The sequence below is a fragment of the Terrapene carolina genome, unplaced genomic scaffold (genome assembly GCF_002925995.2).
Source record: "Terrapene carolina triunguis isolate 2854851 unplaced genomic scaffold, T_m_triunguis-2.0 Scaffold233, whole genome shotgun sequence".
In the NCBI taxonomy this organism is placed as follows: domain Eukaryota; kingdom Metazoa; phylum Chordata; order Testudines; family Emydidae; genus Terrapene; species Terrapene triunguis.
The window spans coordinates 8,687,817-8,708,145 of record NW_020664584.1 but is presented as its reverse complement, the minus strand read 5'-3'; the positions used below and the strand labels follow the sequence as shown (position 1 = coordinate 8,708,145).

The following is a 20,329-nucleotide window of genomic DNA, read 5'->3' as shown; positions in this document are numbered from 1 at the left end:
AAGGCTCCAGCAGTGGGGAAAGGCTCTGGTAGCTCTTTGGAGTGGGAAAAGGCTCCAGCAGTGGGGAAAGGCTCCGACAGCAGGGAAAAGGCAATGGGGAAAGAAGCTCCCTGCTGCTGGAACCTTTCCCCACTGCCTCCCCTGGCCAGAGCCTTTCCCGGCCACATGCGGCCGTGCAGTGCAGTGTGGACTCAGCCTGCCCTTCACTGCAGTGTGTAGCTACACATACACTACACGCCACTGCCAGTGACATGCAGTGTAGACATAGCCTCAGAGTAAGACCCAAAGGAGCATGTCAGAAGAACAGGGGTCCAATCCAGAGAGCAGAGTAAGAGCGTGTCCAAGTGCCTCCAGCCTCTGGCCCTCGCTGGAGCGGTGTTTCCTCAGCTCTCTAGTAATGGGCCTGTTTGCTGGTAACTAAGGGGGCAAAGTGGGTCACGGGGCTCAGGAACGAAGCCAACGAGGAGCAGAACATGCAGCATCACATGGGAATGAGGGTTCCCCCCTAACTCTGCGGGTCAGCTGTGTTAATATGCAGTCACTGGGAGTTGTGTTTTGTAGCATTAACACCCTGCTGCAAGTTGGGCTCTCTCGGGAGGCCATTAGCCCAAGCCATGTTGGGAACCAAGCACAAAAGGGTGGGTCCCAAATACACAGCTCACCATGGGCCACGCTCCCAACCTCCCATCGGTGCCGATACAGGCTGCCCCACGCCAGTCGCCCCGGCATTACCTCTCCAACCCGGCCTGCTCTTCGATCGTGTCCGAGGCGCACTCCAGCGAGGCCTGCAGGGTCTGCAGCTGGGTCCTGGTCTCCCGTAGCAGGAAGCGGGTCACAAACTGCTCCATCTTGGAGGAACTCTCATACTCCTGTGGGGAAGGAGAGAGAGGGAATGTCGCACCTGCCGCCGGATCGTGGGTGCTCCAGGAGAGCTCTTGCCTGGGCTGCAGCCTCCTCTCCTGCAATGTCCCAGGCCCGACTCCCTCCCACCCAGTGCCTCACTGGGACTTGGCAAAAGCAGCTGCTGACGAGGCCATCCCAGATTTTATACGCAGCCCAGAGCAACGTGGGGAGATCGGTTAGTTCTGCACAATAATGGCGCTGCCGTCCAAATTGCTCCAGGCACTGGACAACCATTCAGAGCCCCTCCCAAGCCCCCAGGCAGAGAGGTTAATGCATTCCCACTGATCAAGTGGGGAAACTGAGGCATGAGCAGAGCGCGTTCATGCTTGGGGCAGGTGAATAAACATATAGAAATGTTGCAGACTTTAATACTGGGTTGGCTTTGCTTTTCTGTAAAGACCTTAGAGCCTTGAGATAAGTGCTGGGAACATCAAAATCTATAAATGTCTCGTCCAAGGTCACTGAGAAAGTCAGTGGCAGAGCCTGGGACAAGAACCTAGGAATCTCAGCTCTCAATCCTCTGCTCTAACTACTCGCTTGTGCAGCTTCTTGTGCCCAGCAGAGCTGGCTATAGGCAAGGCAGTTGGTAGCTCTTCACCTTCCCATTGAGCTGTGGTGTATTAAACGCTAGAGATGATCGCGGGATGTGGAGTGGAAGTGGGCAGTTCAAAACAGAAATCAGATTAAAGGGAAACCACAGCTGGCCTCCTCTCGTCAGGCACAGTCAGCTCCAAATTGCAAGGAAGCTAATGGCATTTTCACAGGTCAAACGCTTCAGGAGTTCTCATTTCCAGGCTCTCAGAAGCGCTGGCTATTGAACGCACTGCTTTGGAAAAGGGAACCATTTGGCAACAATCAGCGGCTCTCTAGTGCAGTGCAAAACTCAGTTACTAGCTGCAGAAGGGATCCCTGGGACAAAAAGCACAGCACAGCAAGCATCGATGGGCCTCCCCACTGGCAGCTTCACGGAGGCCAGGGAGTCGGACTGAATGGGCCAGAGAGCCCAAACACCTTCCTCCAGCCCAGAGGCAGGTGGGGCAGCACGGCAGAGCGTGCCCCGTTGCTATCCCAGTGTGCTTGTTGTGGGACCAACAAAAGGACAGTTCTCAACCGGGGGTACTAAGAGCTCTTCTCGGGGTACATCAACTCATCTCGATATTTGCCTAGTTTTATAACAGGCTACATAAAAAGCTCTAGCAAAGTCAGTGCCAACTAAAATTCCTAGACAATGGTTTGTTTATACTGCTCGCTATACCACACATTGAAATGGAAGTACAATATTTATATTCCAATTGATTTATTTTATAATTATATGGTAAAAATGAGAAAGTCAGCCATTTTTCAGTACTAGTGTGCTGGGACACTTTTGTACTTTTATGTCTGATTTTGTAAGTTTTTAAGTGAGGTGAAACTTGTGGGCACCCAAGACAATTGAGACTCTTGAAAGGGGTACAGAAGTCTGGAAAGGTTGAGAACCACTGGACCAGAGTCCCCATGGCAGCCCATCCGGCACCTCTCCCCACTGCCGAATCCACACCCACCTCCCACAAAGAGAATCATTTGAAATTGTCATTGCATTGGCAGGAACTGGACCCGCAGCTTCTTTCCTCTCAGGTTAAACTCAATACACAAATGCAACTAACGAGTAGGTCAAATTTATCCTTGGTTTAACTCCACGGACTTCCAAGGAATGGCAGCAGGAAGAATATGGCCCTCTGTGTGCTGGACCACGCACAAGATGAGAACCATTGAGCTCAGCCAGCAGCCGGGAGACCGGACGTCTCTCTGCCTTCAAAGATACACAGCACTTCTGGCTTGAACTAACCCAGCCTGGACTCTGTGAACCAAATTCAGACATTCATCAGCCCCGTTGGTGACTTGTGAGAGATCTCTGACCCAGGACAAGGCTTTGCCTCATAAGAGCTAAAGTTTCCAGTTGCAGTTCAAAGTGACACAAGCAAAAGTTTGAAAATAGGCTTTTTCTATAAAATCCATATAAAATACCCCACTGTTACCATGTTATCTGGTTATCTGTCTGTAGAAGGAGGTGAGAGATGTCCTATATCCATAAGCCATTTCTTATGTTCTGGGCATCCTGATGGCCAATGTAGGAGAGAATTCAAGGGATATTTTTTAAACAGAGATAAAATCATTTTTACTCCTAAAACTGGAAACAAAATGTGCCCAACATTTACCGTGAAAATCAGAAACTGATAAATATCCGATAACTATAACACAACAGAAATTCTCCTGATCAGTGCCCTGATTCAGTGATCCAGCCCTATTCAGCAAAACATCCCGGCACACGCTTATCTTTAGGTATTTGCTTAAATCACGTCAAGTCCAACGGAAGTTGCACATATTCTTAAGTGCTTTGCTGAACTGAGGCCAAAGACCAAGCATTCTAGAGCAGGAGGGATCATGTTCCTTTGATTGTAAGCAGAAGTGAGCCACAAAATATATGAGGCATGCAGCTAACACTCCTTGTTGTGGAGAATAAAGCTGACTAGAAAGGCATGGGCACTTTAATAATATTATATGCTTCTCTAGCACTTTTCCCAGGAATCTCAAAGTATTACGCCTCGCAACAGCCCATCTCCTGGGCAAAGATTTACTATGCCCACTTAACAGTGTCATAGTATCACAGTCCATCTTAAACAGGAGATGATTATTAACCAAAACTTCTACAACTACAGTCACAGACCAACAGGCTTTCACCCAGCTTGAGTTCCAGCTTTCTTTCTCTTGTTTACCACAGACCACATCCTGTCTGGAACACTATACAGCACACAGAGACATCCAGCAGCTGAACGATATGCTGCAAATAAACATACCCTTATAAGCAGATGGAGGATCTCAGACCTTGCTAAAGGTCACACAGCAAATCAGTGGCAAGGCTGGGAAGAAATCCCAGGGATCCTGATGCCCAGTCACCCGCTCTAGCTGCTAGACACCACTTCTTCTACAGACACTGAGCTAAGGCCATCACCTCCTGCAGGACACTGATATGACAAAAGAGCTTACTTCACCACAGAAAGGTGAAATAAACATAAAACTTTCCCATGAAAGAACCCAGAGAATTGGATGCAGACAGTGAAGGGATATATGACTGGAGCACTGAGAAGAATGGAGATAACCAGTGGAATTTAGAAAATGCTCCCTCAGGAAAATCACGTGGCAGTACAAAGGAGAAGAACTGGTACTGGGATTTAGCTTCCATTCAGGTGACATTCCCGTGACGCTTCCCCATGTTGTGAGTCACCTTGCTACCACCTGCCCTTAGTGTAAGGAAGCTTTGTTTCTGCCTAACATGGGTCAGCTCCCTACTCCACCGGCTATGGGCAACACAAACCAACCCCTTGAGGCCCTGCAGGCCCTGCTGTCAGTCTGCAGGTCAGTGACTGGCAGACTCCAGCCCTGGAGCCCTCCGAGCTTCTCCCTGCAGTGCCCAGCCCTATGGCCACCGGACACTCGCAGCATTCACAGATTAGCTGCTTCCAAAGAAACAGCCCAGCCCAGCCCACCAGCTCCACCTCAGATCAACACACCCGCTCTAGTCTATGCCTCAACCATGTTTGACACTGGTGCAGGGGCACAAGAAGGGGAAGGGATGGGAGGAAGGGCCATTCATCTGCACACAGCAACATGGTGCAGCATACACAGAGTGTAGAGTGTGAGCACATAGCAGAGGAAGGGGCCACGCCAGCTCCGGACTCTCTAGGAGGCACTGATTTGCATGCACCCCCATGTACTGTAGGGTGTGGCTGGGACACATAACAGTCCTCACCCAGAGTTGCTTGTGAGGGAAATGGATCCAGTGCCATCACAAGAATGGTGGGTTTTACTGGCCTGGGGAGCAGCTGTGGGCCTGGCGCTGCTCCTGTTCATCCCATTCATTCATCACTTTATCAGTCCTGTTGGCATCTTCTTCCCTGCTGCCCCTGCGCCAGGCGGGCGCGATGGCAGAGTGCTGATGGCTGCCATGGGAGCGGGTTAGGGCACCCTTCCTGAACTAAAGGGATGCATTGGGATGAATTTCACAGCATACGAAGAGGAGATGACTCAGCTCTTTGGAGACTACGAGCATGAATTCGTCTTCCACATTTGTTTAGTGGGCAGCATGCAGAATGCCAGCCTGTTAAGGGTTCGTGGGGTAGGGCTAACGTAAAGGTCAGAGTTCAGCATTGAGGGAATCAGGGCACGGAGGGAGGGGACTCTGAAGAGTGGGATAGATAGCCACACAGCCATTTTCCATGCCATCCCACCACTTCTGTGGCGGTCAGGTTCCTTGGTGCTATTACACTGGGAGTAAATTGGTGCAACCGAGGGCAGAATCCAGCCCCTGAAACTCAGGTGATGCTTAGCTGAGAGATCAAGCTGGAGATTTCACAAGAGGAAGATTTTTGAGGCTTCTGGTGCAGGGAAGCAATTCCACTGGCTACCTGCAGCCCTTGCTAACGACCTGGGAGCACTAAAGGGAAGCTCTCCACACATTCTCCTTCCCATATCTCATGGGTTTCAAGACCTCTTTTACATCCATGCCCGGCACTCTCCTTTTACTGTTCTTTCCTGGCTGACAGCCATCCGTTCCACAGGCCAGAGAAGGAAAGCTGTGGGGTATCTCAGCCTTGTAGCTCAAGTTTTCACTAGAAGGGCAAATTGAGAGTTGGGATGAGGAAAATATTCTCTTCACAGCACAGAATTGGACTAGTAAATGCCCTCAGGCATTTTACCCCTTCGTCTCTAGCATCAGGCACTAGCCATTGTTAGAGACAGGACATCAGTCTACATGGGACCATGGGTCTGGTCTGGTCTTGACAATTCCTATGGTCCTAGACAGGTGGCACATACGCCTCCAGATTGTCAGCCAGGAAGAGGTCACTCTCATTCTGCAGGCAATGGGAAGAACTCAGAGTCCACGTCAGAATTACAAATAAATTAATGGAGATATCCTATCTCCTAGAACTGGAAAGGACCTTGAGCCCAGCCCTCTGCTTTCACTAGCAGGACCAAGTACTGATTTCGCCCCTGATCCCTAAGTGGCCCCTTCAAGGATTGAATTCACAGCCCTGGGTTTAGTAGGCTAATGCTCGAATCACTGAGCTATCCCTCCCCCTCCTCTGTTTTCTGGGGGATACCCTGAGTGGTCACTGTGACATCATGCTGAAGACTCTGGGAATCTGTTCTACAGATGGGGAGCCAAAGCCCCTAAGGCCTAAAGAAGAGAATTAGCCCTTGCAAGCTGCAGAGCAAAAGGAGATAATCAACACAGCTCCATGGTCCAAAAGCTGTGGAGGCATCTTCTGTTGGATCAGCCCTCTCCTACTCAGCAGAACTTCTCCATATTCAGGCAGTTATGAGTTCAATTTCCTTCAAACTATTATAGAAAAAGAAATCAACAGTTCCCAGCCATGTCAGGCAACTTTTCCAGGCTGCACCACTCATTGCCTGCCACCTCCCATTCACTGGTGCAATGGAGCTTGGGCACTTGCAGATGAACCTGGGGTGGGGCGCAGTGCAAACACCATTCTGGACAGATCATGAACTGAATGGGATGTGGTAGTGGCAGGCACCGAGATCCAACAAAAGCATTAAGGCAGAGATGAGGGCCCAGACCCAGAAAGGTATATAGGCTCCTGACTTACACTGAAATCAATGGAAGTTAGGAGCCTAAACACCTTTGTTGTGGATCTGGGCAGAGAAGCCTAAAGTGCTACCAAAAGAGTCTGAAGTACTAGTAGTGATGCATGTGCCAAAGGCTGGGAACCCCAGGGATAAATACCAGCACAATGAAATTCTGCAGGTTGCTGCTGAATGTGCATACGCGTCATGAGCCTTCAGAGTCAGTCTGGCTGCTGGGCAGAACAAGGCTATTGCCACCAGCATTTCCAGAAGCAGACACTCATCGATGACTGCTAATTACGGACCAAGACACTGCCAATTCAACAAGGACAAGTGCAGAGTCCTGCACTTAGGATGGAAGAATCCCATGCACTGCTACAGGCTGGGGACTGACTGGCTAAGTGGAAAAGGACCTGGGGATTACAGTGGACAAGAAGCTGGATATGAGTCACCAGTGTGTCCTTGTTGCCAAGAAAGTTAATGGCATATTGGGCTGCATTAGTAGGAGCATTGCCAGCAGATTGAGGGAAGTGATTATTCCCCTCTATTCGGCACTGGTGAGGCCACATCTGGAGTATTGCGTCCAGTTTTGGGGACCCCACTACAGAAAAGATGTGGACAAATTGGAGAGAATCCAGGGGAGGGAAACAAAAATGATTACGGGGCTGGGGCACATGACTTATGAGGAGAGGCTGAGGGAACTGGGCTTATTTAGTCTGCAGAAGAGAGGAGTAAGGGGGGATTTGATAGCAGCCTTCAACTACCTGAAGGGGGTTCCAAAGAGGATGGAGCTCGGTTGTTCTCAGTGGTGGCAGATGACAGAACAAGGTGCAATGGTCTCAAGTTGCAGTGGGGAGGTCTAGGTTGGATATTAGGAAAATCTATTTCACTAGGAGGCTGGTGAAGCACTGGAATGGGTTACCTAGGGAAGTGGTGGAATCTCCATCCTGAGAGGTTTTTAAGGCCCAGCTTGACAAAGCCCTGGCTGGGATGATTTACTTGGGGTTGGTCCTGCTTTGAGCAGATGACCTCCTGAGGTCTTTTCCAACCCTAATCTTCTATGATTCTATGAATGAGCAGAATCCTACATTAACACCAGCTACAGCAGCTTCCCGCCTGTTCGATTTCTCCTTATAAATATGCTAATAATCTATTTCTTCCACATTCCCTTTTTTTCAAATGCCATGTGCCTGAGATGTAATAAACATGCTTTGTTCCGAGCCCTGTAACACTGTCCTCCAGAGGTACAATGCAGCAGAGTAGGGCTGCTGCCAGTGGCTCTGCATCCCCAAAGTGGCATTGGCAATTTGATGATCTCCTTTCCTGGTTAATGACCGTGCAGCAACACGAAGAGGGCTGGGAAGCCAGAAGACACAGGACCTGTGGTGCTTGCAATCTTAAGACATGGCATCTCAGCTCCTGATCCCCAGCCAGCTTGGACACCTTCCCTTTGCAAGGAAATGCTTATTCAAGTTTGGTGATGATGGGTGTAGAACCTGGAGGTTGACATAGAAGAGGGACAAACTGAAAGGAGATCAGAGGAGAGCAGCTAAAATGATTTAAAGTCTGGAAGAACTGTCACACGAGGAAAGCTTAAGGCATGCATCACTACTTAGCCTGTATTCAGTGCTTTGCAATCATTAATTAACCCTCGCAACATGCCTTGACACAGATGACATTGCATCAAAGAGATGTTGCCGGCACAGAGTGCCCGAGGACAGCAACAGCGGGGAGTTTCATCGGCACTTATGGCCTTCCACTCCCCCGAGTTACCTGGTAGCTATGCCTAGTGACACCAACAGAGATGTTAGGAGATTTGCTGAAACCCACAACGTGAGTGGCGGAGGAGAGAATCACTGCCCTGTCCAGAACCTAATCCATTACATCTGACTCCTGAGTGCAGACACAAGAACGACCTACAAATATCTGGAGAGTCTATCAGCGCTTCCTGAGGAGGCAAGAGAATTTCTGGAGGCGGTGCAAGGGGACAGAACTAGAAGTAAAGGGAAGCATTTGAGACAAGGACCATTTAGGCTAAATATCAGGGAAGAGTTCCTAATGGTAACATCTCTCAGCCTCCCAACCAAGTGGTGAATCACCCTCATACGGGGCATTTGCAACTAGACTGTGACTATGTGCTATTAAATATACTGGAGGCGACAATCCTGAGTCAGCCAAGCAGATGGATTAGGTGTGTCATAGCAAGTCTTCTCTGTCTTCTGGTTGCATGGCTAAAACTGGTCCAGGTTACTCCAAGGTTCTTTTTCATCCTTAGATCCATTTAAAAGAACAGTGTCTGGATTTCTCTCCTTCTCAGGTACTTTTTCCTTCTCAAGTTTTTTTAGCCTCCTTTGTTTCCCTTAAAAAGCAGATGACGACTCTGGGAATGCCACAGAAAATATTATTCGGAAATAGAAGTTTAAATGCTGGCCTGCCCTTCTGCATTCACCATTTGGGAGTATCCAGTGACCTGGGGGCAGTTTTGCACTCTCAAGATGTGTGGACTGAGCTGCTGTCAATCAGAGGTCTAACTAACTACCTGGCACGTGGCCACAACTGAGGTAGACAGCTACATAACATCAGACTGGTGGGGCTTTTGCATGAACGCAGCATTTCCCACCTGAAGCTATAAGCCTTTTTGCATCATCACATTGTTTTCTCAGCTGAGAGATCAAAACCAAAGATCGGGGCTCAGGTAGGAAGTGACAGGTTACCATTTGCCTGCAGCCAGAGCAGCTGGTGCTGTGATCCTATCAACTAAGTAGCACTGGGACATGGCCTATACTTGGATGGGAGCCCTGCAAGGGACATTGGGTACTGCAAGTAGTGATGCTGGTAGTTCACTAGGAGTGTTCTGCCTTCTCAGTCCATTTTGAGCATGGAAGTAGGGGGCTGCTAGGGATGCTAAAGGTTTTCCCGATCACTGGTAGTTACTAAAGATCCCATGTCAATTTTTGCAAGAGCAGGGATGTTAAACCAGCATCCTGGCCACTTTGCCTTCCTAAAATTCATCCATATGCTTCACTGGATCCGGGACTTGTCTCTACTTTCTATCCCAAAGCGCTGGGCAGTGTGGCACTTTGTGTTCTGCTGTGTTACAACCAGAGTTGGTGGCTGCATTACACATAGGTGATCCCATCTCTAAAATAAAGGGCCAGATCCACTTCACTTATGCCCACTAAACAATACTTTAGTCTGCCGTCTGAACTGTCTTCAATGAGACCACTCAGCAAAACAACACAATATGAGTGACTTGTACTGGGTCAGCTCATTATCAGGAAGGGACGAGCTGCATGTGGCACAAACTGATTTGAGGGTCTCCTTAGCATCATTCAGATCCACCCAGTGCAATCTGCTCCCAGCACTCCATGCCTTGAGGAGTTCAAACAAAGACCCACACAGAACCTGGCCTCTTTCTCTCACTGCCAGGGAATGGTATCCAGGGGATAGGCAGCAGGACAATGGGACCCAATGGGCCAGGCAGCCTCAGAGACACCTCATCCATTGTAAAGTCACATCTATGCCCACGGTTGACATCACAGAAGCTCCTTGACTTCTGACACAACTGGCTCAGTAGGGGCAGTACCAGCTGGCTCGGAAGGAATCACAAGATGGGCAATTACAACTCCCGAAAGAAGGTGAAAAAAGCAAAGCAAGAGAAGAAGGAGAAGTGCCCAGATCTGGAGAAGGAAAAGGAGAAAGGGCGACTGGTTATCTATCTGAAAAAGAACAAGTGCATTGTAAGTGCCAGCCGGTGACTCGCCCGAGCTACAGGGTCATCCACACTAATGCTCTCTGACAGCTTCACACCCCACCTGGCCACGCCCCTCGTCCCACACAACATGCATAGTCGCTCCCCACACAACTGCCACAGACAGACACACGCCAGGCTCCAACCCCCTAACACTATCACCGTGTTCCATCTCTCCTGTAGAGAGACCAGAAAGAGGCTGACTGCTGTGTGGACTTGTGCCATAAGCAGGTTTCAAAACTAGAATAACCGGCCCTGGGCTAAGGCCCTTCTCTAGGTTTTTGCTGGCCCAGGGATGACTTTCTTTTTGGGGTAGGGGTGCATTACGCTGGTGGGTCGAGTAGGGGTTTGTACATTTTGATACTGTTTACCGCATTGTACAGTGCCCAGGAATGCTGGTGACAAGAACCATCATGAGTTCCTAATCGACAATGTATTTGTATTAATCCTTCTTGAATAATCAGAATTCGAGCCCCTAGGCCAGCCACTGTCTCTTGCTCTCGGGGAAACAGGAAACCAAAACCCTGGGCAGGGGGACTGGGGAACGGTCCCCTAAAACACATCCATAACCCAAGGAAAGTCCCCAAAGACCATCACCCACTTCGCCTCATAAGAAGCCTTGGAATTTCCCGTCAGCCAACTAGCAAACACCCTGACCCTGCGGTGACTGTGAAGGGACCAGTGACGCCGGGAAGGCACTTTCCGGGAAGTAGCTCTAGTGTAGCTTCACTCTGCAGAACCATTAGCAGCGTAACTGACCATGTCTGCTCTCCAGGAGCGCCTGGCCGAGGCTGGAGAGCTGAAACAGGAGGTCCCGAGCGCCAGGGGAGCAGCCCACGCCAATGTGACAGAACGCATTGTTTTTTCATTTATTCTACAGATCAAAGCGGTGCTGATTCCTCCTCTTGGGAAGCTGTCCCACAACCCAAAGACCCTCTCTCTGATCACCCTCCCTCCTGGTAGCAAAGTTAACATCTTTGGCAGATCGGAGCCAGGCAGCAAGAGGGGAGAGGTTCCCCGGCCACCACAGCCGTTCCCCTCATCAGCACGATTGGGAGCCGGAGATGGGGACATCCAGAAGATGAGGAGGATCCTGACCCTGTTTTTTATGGTGGAGTCTGACAAGGCTGAGGAAGGGGATTCCCTGGGCTCCAAGAACGGGGTGAGGTTCTGGTACACCGTACACCCAGGCGCTGGGAGTGGATGGCCCAGGCTGTGAGCAGCCCAAGGAGCGTTGCTGTCTCCAGCGACACTATAGCGCACGCTGGAACCAAGGAACCCATGGAAGGGGGAAAATAAACCAACCCGAGCATCTCAAATGACTGGCTGTGTTTAGTATGTGTTCTGGGGTGTGGGAGGAAGGCAAGAAATATTAGAGCCTTACACTAAGGGTCTGGCACCAATGACCCCACCCTGCAGTCCTTGGCTGGAGAGAGGGCTTCCAGGAGACAGTACAGGAGGTGGGAGATGGGGTGGGAGGTGAGAAAGAAATTGGCTTTGCAAAGTGAGTGCTGCCGAGCTAGCCCTGGAGACAGTTCCCTTCACAGCCTTTTGGGGGTTCCGAGAGGTGAATCGACCAATGAGAAGGATGGCGGGTGAAAAGGCAAAATGCTTGTTAAGAAATTCTCATTGTATAAAGAGGGGACAGGAGCCTCCACTCTATCAGCTGAGAACCAAGAAGGTGTGGGTTCCTGGCTTTCCTGGTGGAGTGGGAAGTGCAGGGCCAACTGCTTCCATGAGCAAACCTCTGGAATACCGACATACAGGGACGTCCATTCTGCATCGAGAGATGCTATAGAGCATTGTTAACCAGAGAAACTGGGGTTAAGAAAATGCTGGCACCTGGTCAACATAGTGGACTGGAAATCAGTCAGAGATCAGGAGTTACAGTAGTGTATATAGCAAGACGGGCGGCTTAGTGTTCCTATAACATCCCTCTGTTGTGCCTGATAGAAAGCAACAAAAGCGTTGCTGAGCCACTTAACATTGGCTTTTATTAGAAACTCATGCTAGAAAGTGCTTTCCTGTCTGCTAACAAACTACCCTTTGCTCTCTCTCCTTGTCAATCTGTGCTGCTAGTCATGCTCTGGAGTGGAGTTATATAATTGTGCAGTGCAGTCACACTGTGTGAACCAGGAGACAGCCCCAGCAGAAAGAGCTTTTTGCAGAGTGTAAAAGAAATTTGGATGTTGCCACCCTCTTTCTCCCCAAGCTCTGGATCAGCGATCTTTAATTTCAGGAAGGAGAGACCCACAAAGCAGGTTTTTGGTGAATAAGGGTACGTCTATACTTACCCGCTGGTTCGGCGGCAAGCAATCGATCTTCTGGGATCGATTTATCGCGTCTTGTCTAGACGCGATAAATCGATCCCGGAAGTGCTCGCCGTCGACGCTGGTAATCCTGCTCCACGAGAGGAGTAGGCGGAGTCGACGGGGGAGCCTGCCTGCCACGTGTGGACCCGCGGTAAGTACACTTTAAGTTCAAACTAAGATACTTCGACTTCAGCTACGTTATTCACGTAGCTGAAGTTGCGTATCTTAGTTCGAACCGGGGGCTTAGTGTGGACCAGCCCTAAGAAAGCCACATCCCAGAAGCTGGTAGAATCACAGAATAGAAACGTAGGGCTGGAAGGGGCCTCAAGAAGTCATCAAGTGCAGCCCCCTGTGCTGAGGCAGGACCAAGTAAATCTAGACCATCACTGGCAGGTGTTTGTCCAACCTGCTCTTCAAAACCTCCAGTGATGGGGATTCCACAACCTCCCTTGGACGCCTGTTCCAGAGCTTAACTGCCCTTAGAGTTAGAAAGTTTTTCCTAATATCTAACCTAATTCTCCCTTGCTGCAGATTATGCCTGTCACGTCTTGTCCTACCTTGTGTGAACATGGAGAACAATTGATCACAGTCCTCTTTATAACAGCCCTTAACATATTTGAAGATTATCAGGTCCCCCCTCGGTCTTCTTTTCTCAAGACTAAACATACCCAGGTTTTTTAAACTTTCCTTATCGGTCAGGTTTTTTAAACCTTTGATCATTTTTGTTGCTGTCCTCTGGACTCTCTCCAATTTGTCCACATCTTTCCTTAAGTGAGGTGCTCAGAATTGGACACAGAACTCCAGTTAAGGCCTCATCAGTGCCGAGCAGAGCAGGGCAATTACATGTGACATACATATGACACTCTTGTTAATACACCCCAGAATGATTTTTGCCTTTTTGCAGCTGCATCACATTGTTGACTCATATTCAATTTGTGATCTACTATAACCCACAGATCTTTTTCAGCAGTACTACTACCTAGCCAGTTATTTCCTATTTGGTAGTTATGCATTTGATTTTTTTATTCCTAATTGTAGAACTTTGCACTTCTCTTTAGTGAATTTCATCTTATTGAATTCAGTTCAATTCTCTAATTTTTCAGGCTCCTCATGAATTCTAATTCTGTCCTCCAAGTGCTTGCAACCCCTTCTAGCTTGGTGTCCTCCACAAACTTTATGAGCACACTCTCCACTCCATTATCCAAGTCATTAATGAAAATATTGAATAGCACCGGACTCCAGACTGACCCATGCAGAACCCCACTAGATACACCATCCCAGTTTGACAGCAAACCATTGATAACTACTCTTTGAGTGCAGTCATTCAACTCCTCATAGTAATTTCATCTATACCACATTTTCCTAGTTTGCTTATGAGAGTGTCATGTGGGACTGTGTCAAAAGCCTGACTAAAATCAAGATATATCACATCTACTACTTCTCCTCTAGCCATCCACTAGGCCAGTAACCCTGCCAAAGAAGTAAATTAGGTTGGCTTGGCATGATTTGTTCTTGACAAATCCATGTTGGCTATTCCTTATAACCTTATTATCCTCAAGGGCTTACAAACCGATTGTTTAATAATTTGTTCCAATTTTTCCCAGGTATCAAAATTTGTCTGACTGGCCTATAATTCCCCAGGGTCCTCCTTGTTCCCTTTTTAAAGATATGTACTATGTTTTCTCCTCTTCAATCTTCTGGGACCTCAGCCTTCCTCCAGGAGTTCTCAAAGATAATTATTCACGATTCTGAGATTACTTCAGTTTAAGCACCACATTTGAATTTGAATACATCTAGCATCTAAATAGTCTTTAACGTGATCGTTCCCTATTTTGGCTTATGTTTTGTTCCTGCAGAAGTGTTTGCTCTGTGCAGCTAACTCTCCGTGGGTGGAGTCCTGCACTCCTTACTCGGGGCATGGCTCTGCCAGATACTGTGCTAAGCACCAACTCCTGCTGAAGTCAACAGGCGCTGAGGGTGTGCAGCACTTTGCAGGATTTGTCTCCAAATTAATATGCAGACAAAGCTCAGGTAAAGACAGAGAAAAGAACACCAGATTTGGCCCCATCTGCCCTCTCCATTTCCCCACCTCTAGGTGATGGACTCTGAATAGAATTCTAAATGGATACCATCAATACTATTCAGCTAATGGCCTTATCCTACTGGGACTGAGCTGTGTGTGGTGCTTAGCAAGAGATCTAGAACATAGCAAACAAGAATCAAGCCCTGGAGGCAAGAATAGGGGTGTGAAACAGTTTGCTGGGCAAATCTTGCTTCCCTACAATTCCTGTAGTTTCCTGTCTGTCCTCAACTGTTGTGTAGTTGCTGTACATTGTTAAACAGCGCCTACATTCCACCACAGAGGTGGCTGCATTTCAGTGAGTGCCCATGACATGCTTCCTGTCGATAAATAATGTAAATAGCCTCTCTCATCCCAAAGGATCTTACAGAGTTTTACAAACTGTCAGTGTAGGAATCACTTCACCCCTCCCTTTGGATGGAACACAACGGCTGTTTAACAGCACATAGCAACATGACAGAATTTAGGACAGTGGGCTGGGACCTTGCCAGGGTCTCTGCAGTGTCATCCCTACCTGTGGAAAGGGCTGCTTGGGTCTGATGCCCATGAGGAGTCAGGGCTTTGGTATTACAATGCAGTCTACTGGCATCACCAGTTCCAGCACACACACATGCGGGTCTATGAGGTCATGGGAGCTAACAATCCCTTCCTAGGAACAGAAGCCACATGGGGTAGGGGAAGATTCCAGAACTCCCAGGACAGCGTCCCCGCCACTGGAACCTCTCCTTCCTCACCAGCAGTTCCAGGCCACACCCGGGAACCCTAACGTCTATCCTAGGCCAGCTCCAAGAAGATCCAGGGGTCAGAGGGAAGGGGAGATGAACACGTGGAAATCATCAGGTGAGGGCATTGTACCATACATGACTCCATCCCAGCAGGGAGAGTATCAGAATCTGGGTTTGTGTGGGGCTGCAATCAGGGAGCAGTTCCAACACATCTCCCCCAGAGGAAATGATGCTCTTTTAGAGAGGGGTGCCCTAAATGCAACATAAAGGCCCTTTCAGAGCCCTAGAACGCACCCAATGGCCACCCTCACCCTGTGACAAAACCGAGCTGCAGGGTTTTATAGCTGGGGAATCTGAACTTTAGGAAGTTCCTAGGGCCAGTCAACACGGTTGAGCACATTTGGGTTGGAATTCAACAATGCATGAACATTTCTTTGCCAAGTGCCAAGCTGCCCAGGGGAGCTCTCAGCAATGAGGCTATCAACCCATTCAGCTGCGGGCAGTGTAGGCTGGAGAAAGAAAACAGGAGAGATAAGTGAGAAGAGGATGGCATGGATGAGACTGCAGAACATCGGGTTTAACTATATGATCGTGTTAGATAAGGTAATCCCAAACGGTGCCCGGCAAGGTCGTCCGGCAAGGGCCGGCCAGAGAAATGTCATTCCATTTCGATGGAGGATTTCATTATTTTGAAATCTTGTTTTGTTCCGATGGAGAATGAAAATCAAAAACTTCAAAGTGCTTCACAAAGGGGAATGGAGCTTCGGCTGTGGGGCAGTCCACCTGGCGGGCTGCCCAAGACCCTGGATCCCGGACACCAAGGCAGTCTGTCTGGGTGGCTGTCCCAGAGCCATGGATCCTGGGAGCCTACAGCTTCCAGGCTTTGGACCCCCTGCCACCTGCCTGGTGGGCTGCTGAGGAGCGGGGCGGAGAGTAGGCAAGTTTCTGACGGATCCTGCCAGGTTTCCGGAGGAATTTCATCAAAATCAAACCGTTTCCTCAAAATGTTTTGATCTCAACAATCTGCAAAATCCGACGAAAAACATGTAGTTGGAATTTTTCCAACCAGCTCTACTCCCTACATCACCAGAACCCCCTTTGCCGTGCGCCCATATCCTGAGTAGTTCTGCACTATTTAACGTGGCCCAATGTGGGGGGACAGAAATTTTTAGGAGAGTTTCCCAACAGCACCAAGTGACCTCGTATCAGTGTGTGCCATGGACAGCCCTAGGACAGGGAGGGTATTATACTCTCATTTCTCAGAGGGTTGCACCATAAGGTGGAGAAGATCCTTCCATGCCAAACCCCAATTATCAGCTGCTCACAATTTTCCTTAAACATTTCCTTTGGGAGCGAAATTTCACACCATAGCCCAAAGCTGGGGGCTTTGTTTTTTAATTTGAACAAAAACCATTCGGTCCTTTCTGAGGTGCGTGTAAGGGGGGTAGGGGTGGGAAGGCTCTATGACCATTTGATAGGCTAAGACAAGTGTTAAAGGCCTGAACACTGTTACCTCTAATGGATCCACAGCCCCCATGGAGGAATGCGCGAGTTTGCCAGGTTTGCACAGTTTTGATTTGGAAAGAACAGTAGAAAATGTCACTCTGAGCACACACAGAACGTCATTTTTAGCACCTATTAAAGATCGCCCTTCCCAATATGCATGCAGGTATCAATTGATGAGGGGGGAAATGCAGTTTTCAGGGAGAATCAGCACAAGGTCTAAGCACTATTTAAGTCTTTAGGGTGAAGTGATACAGAGCATAGCATAGACTCTCTGTTCATAGCACAGACTCTCTGAGTTGTGATGTATTCTTAAGCAAATACATTGGCAATAATTTTAGAGGGCTGTAGAACCTGATTTTCTAGCCCTAGGTAGCCAAGCATCAGTGCATCTCTGGCCTCATGCTCATTCTGCGTATTCATGGCTGCATGCATGGTGCACATTCTGCTTGGTACCCGCACAAGGCTAGACCGTTATCAAGCCACATTGACACACACACTGGGAGCTGCCACTTGCATGCGGCAGTGCTAAGAGAAATGCCCTGCGACCAGTCTGGGGTCAGAAAACCAGCCCCAGGCTGTAGAAAGTGCACTACAGCCGAGATTTAAAGATAATGTGGTTGGGCATCCGAATCACCTAGGCAACTTTGAAAAATCTCAGCCTAGGAGCACCCGAGCAGCAGTTTGGATTGCCATTCTCCCGGATCATTCCTTGGGGCTCTAGGAGCACTGTCCCGTTGTGACGGGAGGCTGTTTCAATGCAACGTCTTGCTGAGCTGAAGTAGCAGCATGATTGTGTTTATGTGACAAGGCACGACGAGATGGCCAAAAGTGTCCAACCAGACCAACTCCAGAAGGAGGCAACTCCACGGCACATCCAAGTCACTGCTGCTGAGGACCTCCCGACTTGTGGGCATGTCCTGACTCTCGATCATTGCGTTTCTCAGCTGTAATCCTGCATTAACAATGGGGTTGTATTTAACTGGTAACGTGATTAGACACTACATTATAGATAATCAGTTTGTTTTGTTGCAGGATGAGACAAGCTTTCCAATTCCCTTCTTCCCTCTAATCCCTGACTGCGCGTCTCCCCCATCCCGACGTCAGAGGTGGATAAAGCTCAGACAGTTTGGTGGTGCAGATAACGCTATGGGAACGGTCGCGGTTGTTATCGACAATGGTAGTTGCTTCACTCGGGCTGGCTTTGCTGGAGAGGACAAGCCAAAGTCTGTGCTGAAGACCACGTCCATGCCTCTCACCTCCCCAGCTGTGATGCGGGAGACCCCATGCCATCTCACTGCCACTGGCTGTGAGACAGGCAGTGCCAGGGCATCCAAAACCCACCCGCTCAGGCACGGCATCATCACTGACTGGGAAGCCATGGAAAATCTGTGGAGCCACCTTTTCTTCTGCGGGCTGAGACTGTCCCCTGTGGAGCGCCCGCTGCTCATGACAGACTCGCCCTCCTGCCCCACAACCAATCGGGAGAAAGTGGCCGAGGTGTTCTTCGAGGCCTTCAGTGTTCCAGCCTTGCATGTGGCTAACACGGGGCTCCTCTCCCTCTGCTCCTGTGGCAGGGTCACTGGCCTGGCTGTGGAGGCCGGGGCTGGGGTGTCCCATGTCACTTCCATCTGTGCTGGGCAGATCTGGAGGAAGGCCACCTATCGCCTGGATGTGGCTGGGTTTTCCCTTTCCAAGCACATGCATACCCTGCTGCTGAAGAGCTCCAATGACCCACAGCTACTAAGTACCTTGCAGAAGACGACGGTGATCCAGCTGAAGAAGCAGTGCTGCTACGTGTCCATGGACTATGAAAGAGACCTCCAAGACAAAGCTCACCAGTTCCCAATGGGTTTTAAGACCCCTGATGGGCACTGGATAACTCTGGATAAGGAGTGGTTCTGCTGCCCAGAGCCACTCTTCCAACCAAAACTGCTAGACCAAAACTCTCCAGGCATTCACCTTTTAGCTTTCCAAAGCCTCCAGAAGGTGCCGGATGAGTGCAAGGGGGACATTATTGGTAATACTGTGTTATCGGGGGGCTCATCAATGTTTCCTGGCTTCCCTGAGAGGATGTGCTCAGAGCTGGATGCTTTGTTATATGGCAAAGGCTACCGGATTAAAATTCTGGCTGCACCAAAGAGGAGTATGGCAGTCTGGGCTGGAGGGTCCATGGCAGCCTCGCTTAAGTGCTTCCGGCATACGTGGATGACAAAGGACGAGTACCAGGAGTACGGGGCAGCATATGTGCACAAAAAGTTCAATTAGTTTCTAATAAATAACCACTGTTTTGGCAGTCTGTCCGCCCAAAATGGTATAATTCTGTCTATACAATTAAAGCCAATGCAGGAATGCAAAGGTCTCTGTAACAAAGAAAAAGCAATGCATCTGGCATCCCAGTTTCCTGTCATCTTTCCAGGGGCAGAGTTAAGGTTATCATTATCTGAGTGCATATTAGTGCATTGTTTGAGAAATACCACCTTACTCCTGGATTTCCTGAGTTTCTATTTCTGGGGCTGTCGATACACAAACTGGAACCAAAGTAATTAAACTGCTTTTAATTCACACCTATGATTATTTCAATGGAAGTCTCTGTGTGGCCACTCTTAATCTGAAACAAGCGTGGCCACATATAGGTTTATACCAAAATAACTGAAGCTGGCATGAATGAAAACTGATTTAATTATTTTGGTTCCAGTTTGTGTATAGACAACACTAAAACTATAGGGCCTTGCAGGGATACAAAGCACCCAACACTGATGTGTTGCTGCAACTTTAACTTCACCTTAAAGTTTTGTTGGAGAATTTCCTTATTTTTTTTTAAAGTCCCTGAATTTCACTAGAAAGGATCTTTGTCCTGCAGATTGTAGAAGGAATCCCTAATCGAGCTGTACTTATGAATGCCAGGCAGAGAAACACCCCATTTGTCTACTGGACCCACTCCAGCAGAACTCAGAAGAGCCAAATGGAGCAGGGTGGGGAGGAGAGTAGTGGTGCGGGTGATAGCATATATAGAAAGCATTCTTTCCCCATGTTGCCATAGCAAGATTCCTAATACAAAGTTAATAATTCTGGTTTTGACATTAAATGAGGTAAACTATGGTGGTGGACATCGGATCTCAGCTAGGGGAGGCTAGTTAGCTAAGTTTCTCTCTCTCGTTCTCTCGCATTTTCTTATAAAGTGACAAAAATTAAGAGACCTTTTCCGTTCTGAATACAATTTTTAGGATGCCATAACTCAGGAACCACTTGTACATTTCTCTTCAAATCAAGCAGAAAAATTCTACCTTGGACCCAGACCCAACCTGTCAGTTTTGAGGCTCAGGCAATTTTTGGTCTTGGATTTTAGGGACACTCAAGACCCAGTTCTCTGCAAGCATTGCTCCTGTCATAACTATAAAGGGAAGGGTAACAGCTCTCTGTGTACAGAGAC

At 48.7% G+C, this 20,329-nt stretch overlaps 1 protein-coding gene across 1 annotated transcript in view; it reads right to left on the bottom strand.

Annotated features, from left to right (window-relative positions):
* The window catches only part of NECAB3 (N-terminal EF-hand calcium binding protein 3), a 127,056-nt gene that overhangs the window by 11,709 nt on the left and 95,018 nt on the right, over positions 1–20,329 (bottom strand). The window contains exon 6 of the mRNA XM_026656823.2: positions 733–869. Within this exon, the coding sequence (XP_026512608.1) occupies positions 733–869 (137 nt within the window). The remainder of the gene's footprint in view (positions 1–732; positions 870–20,329) is intronic.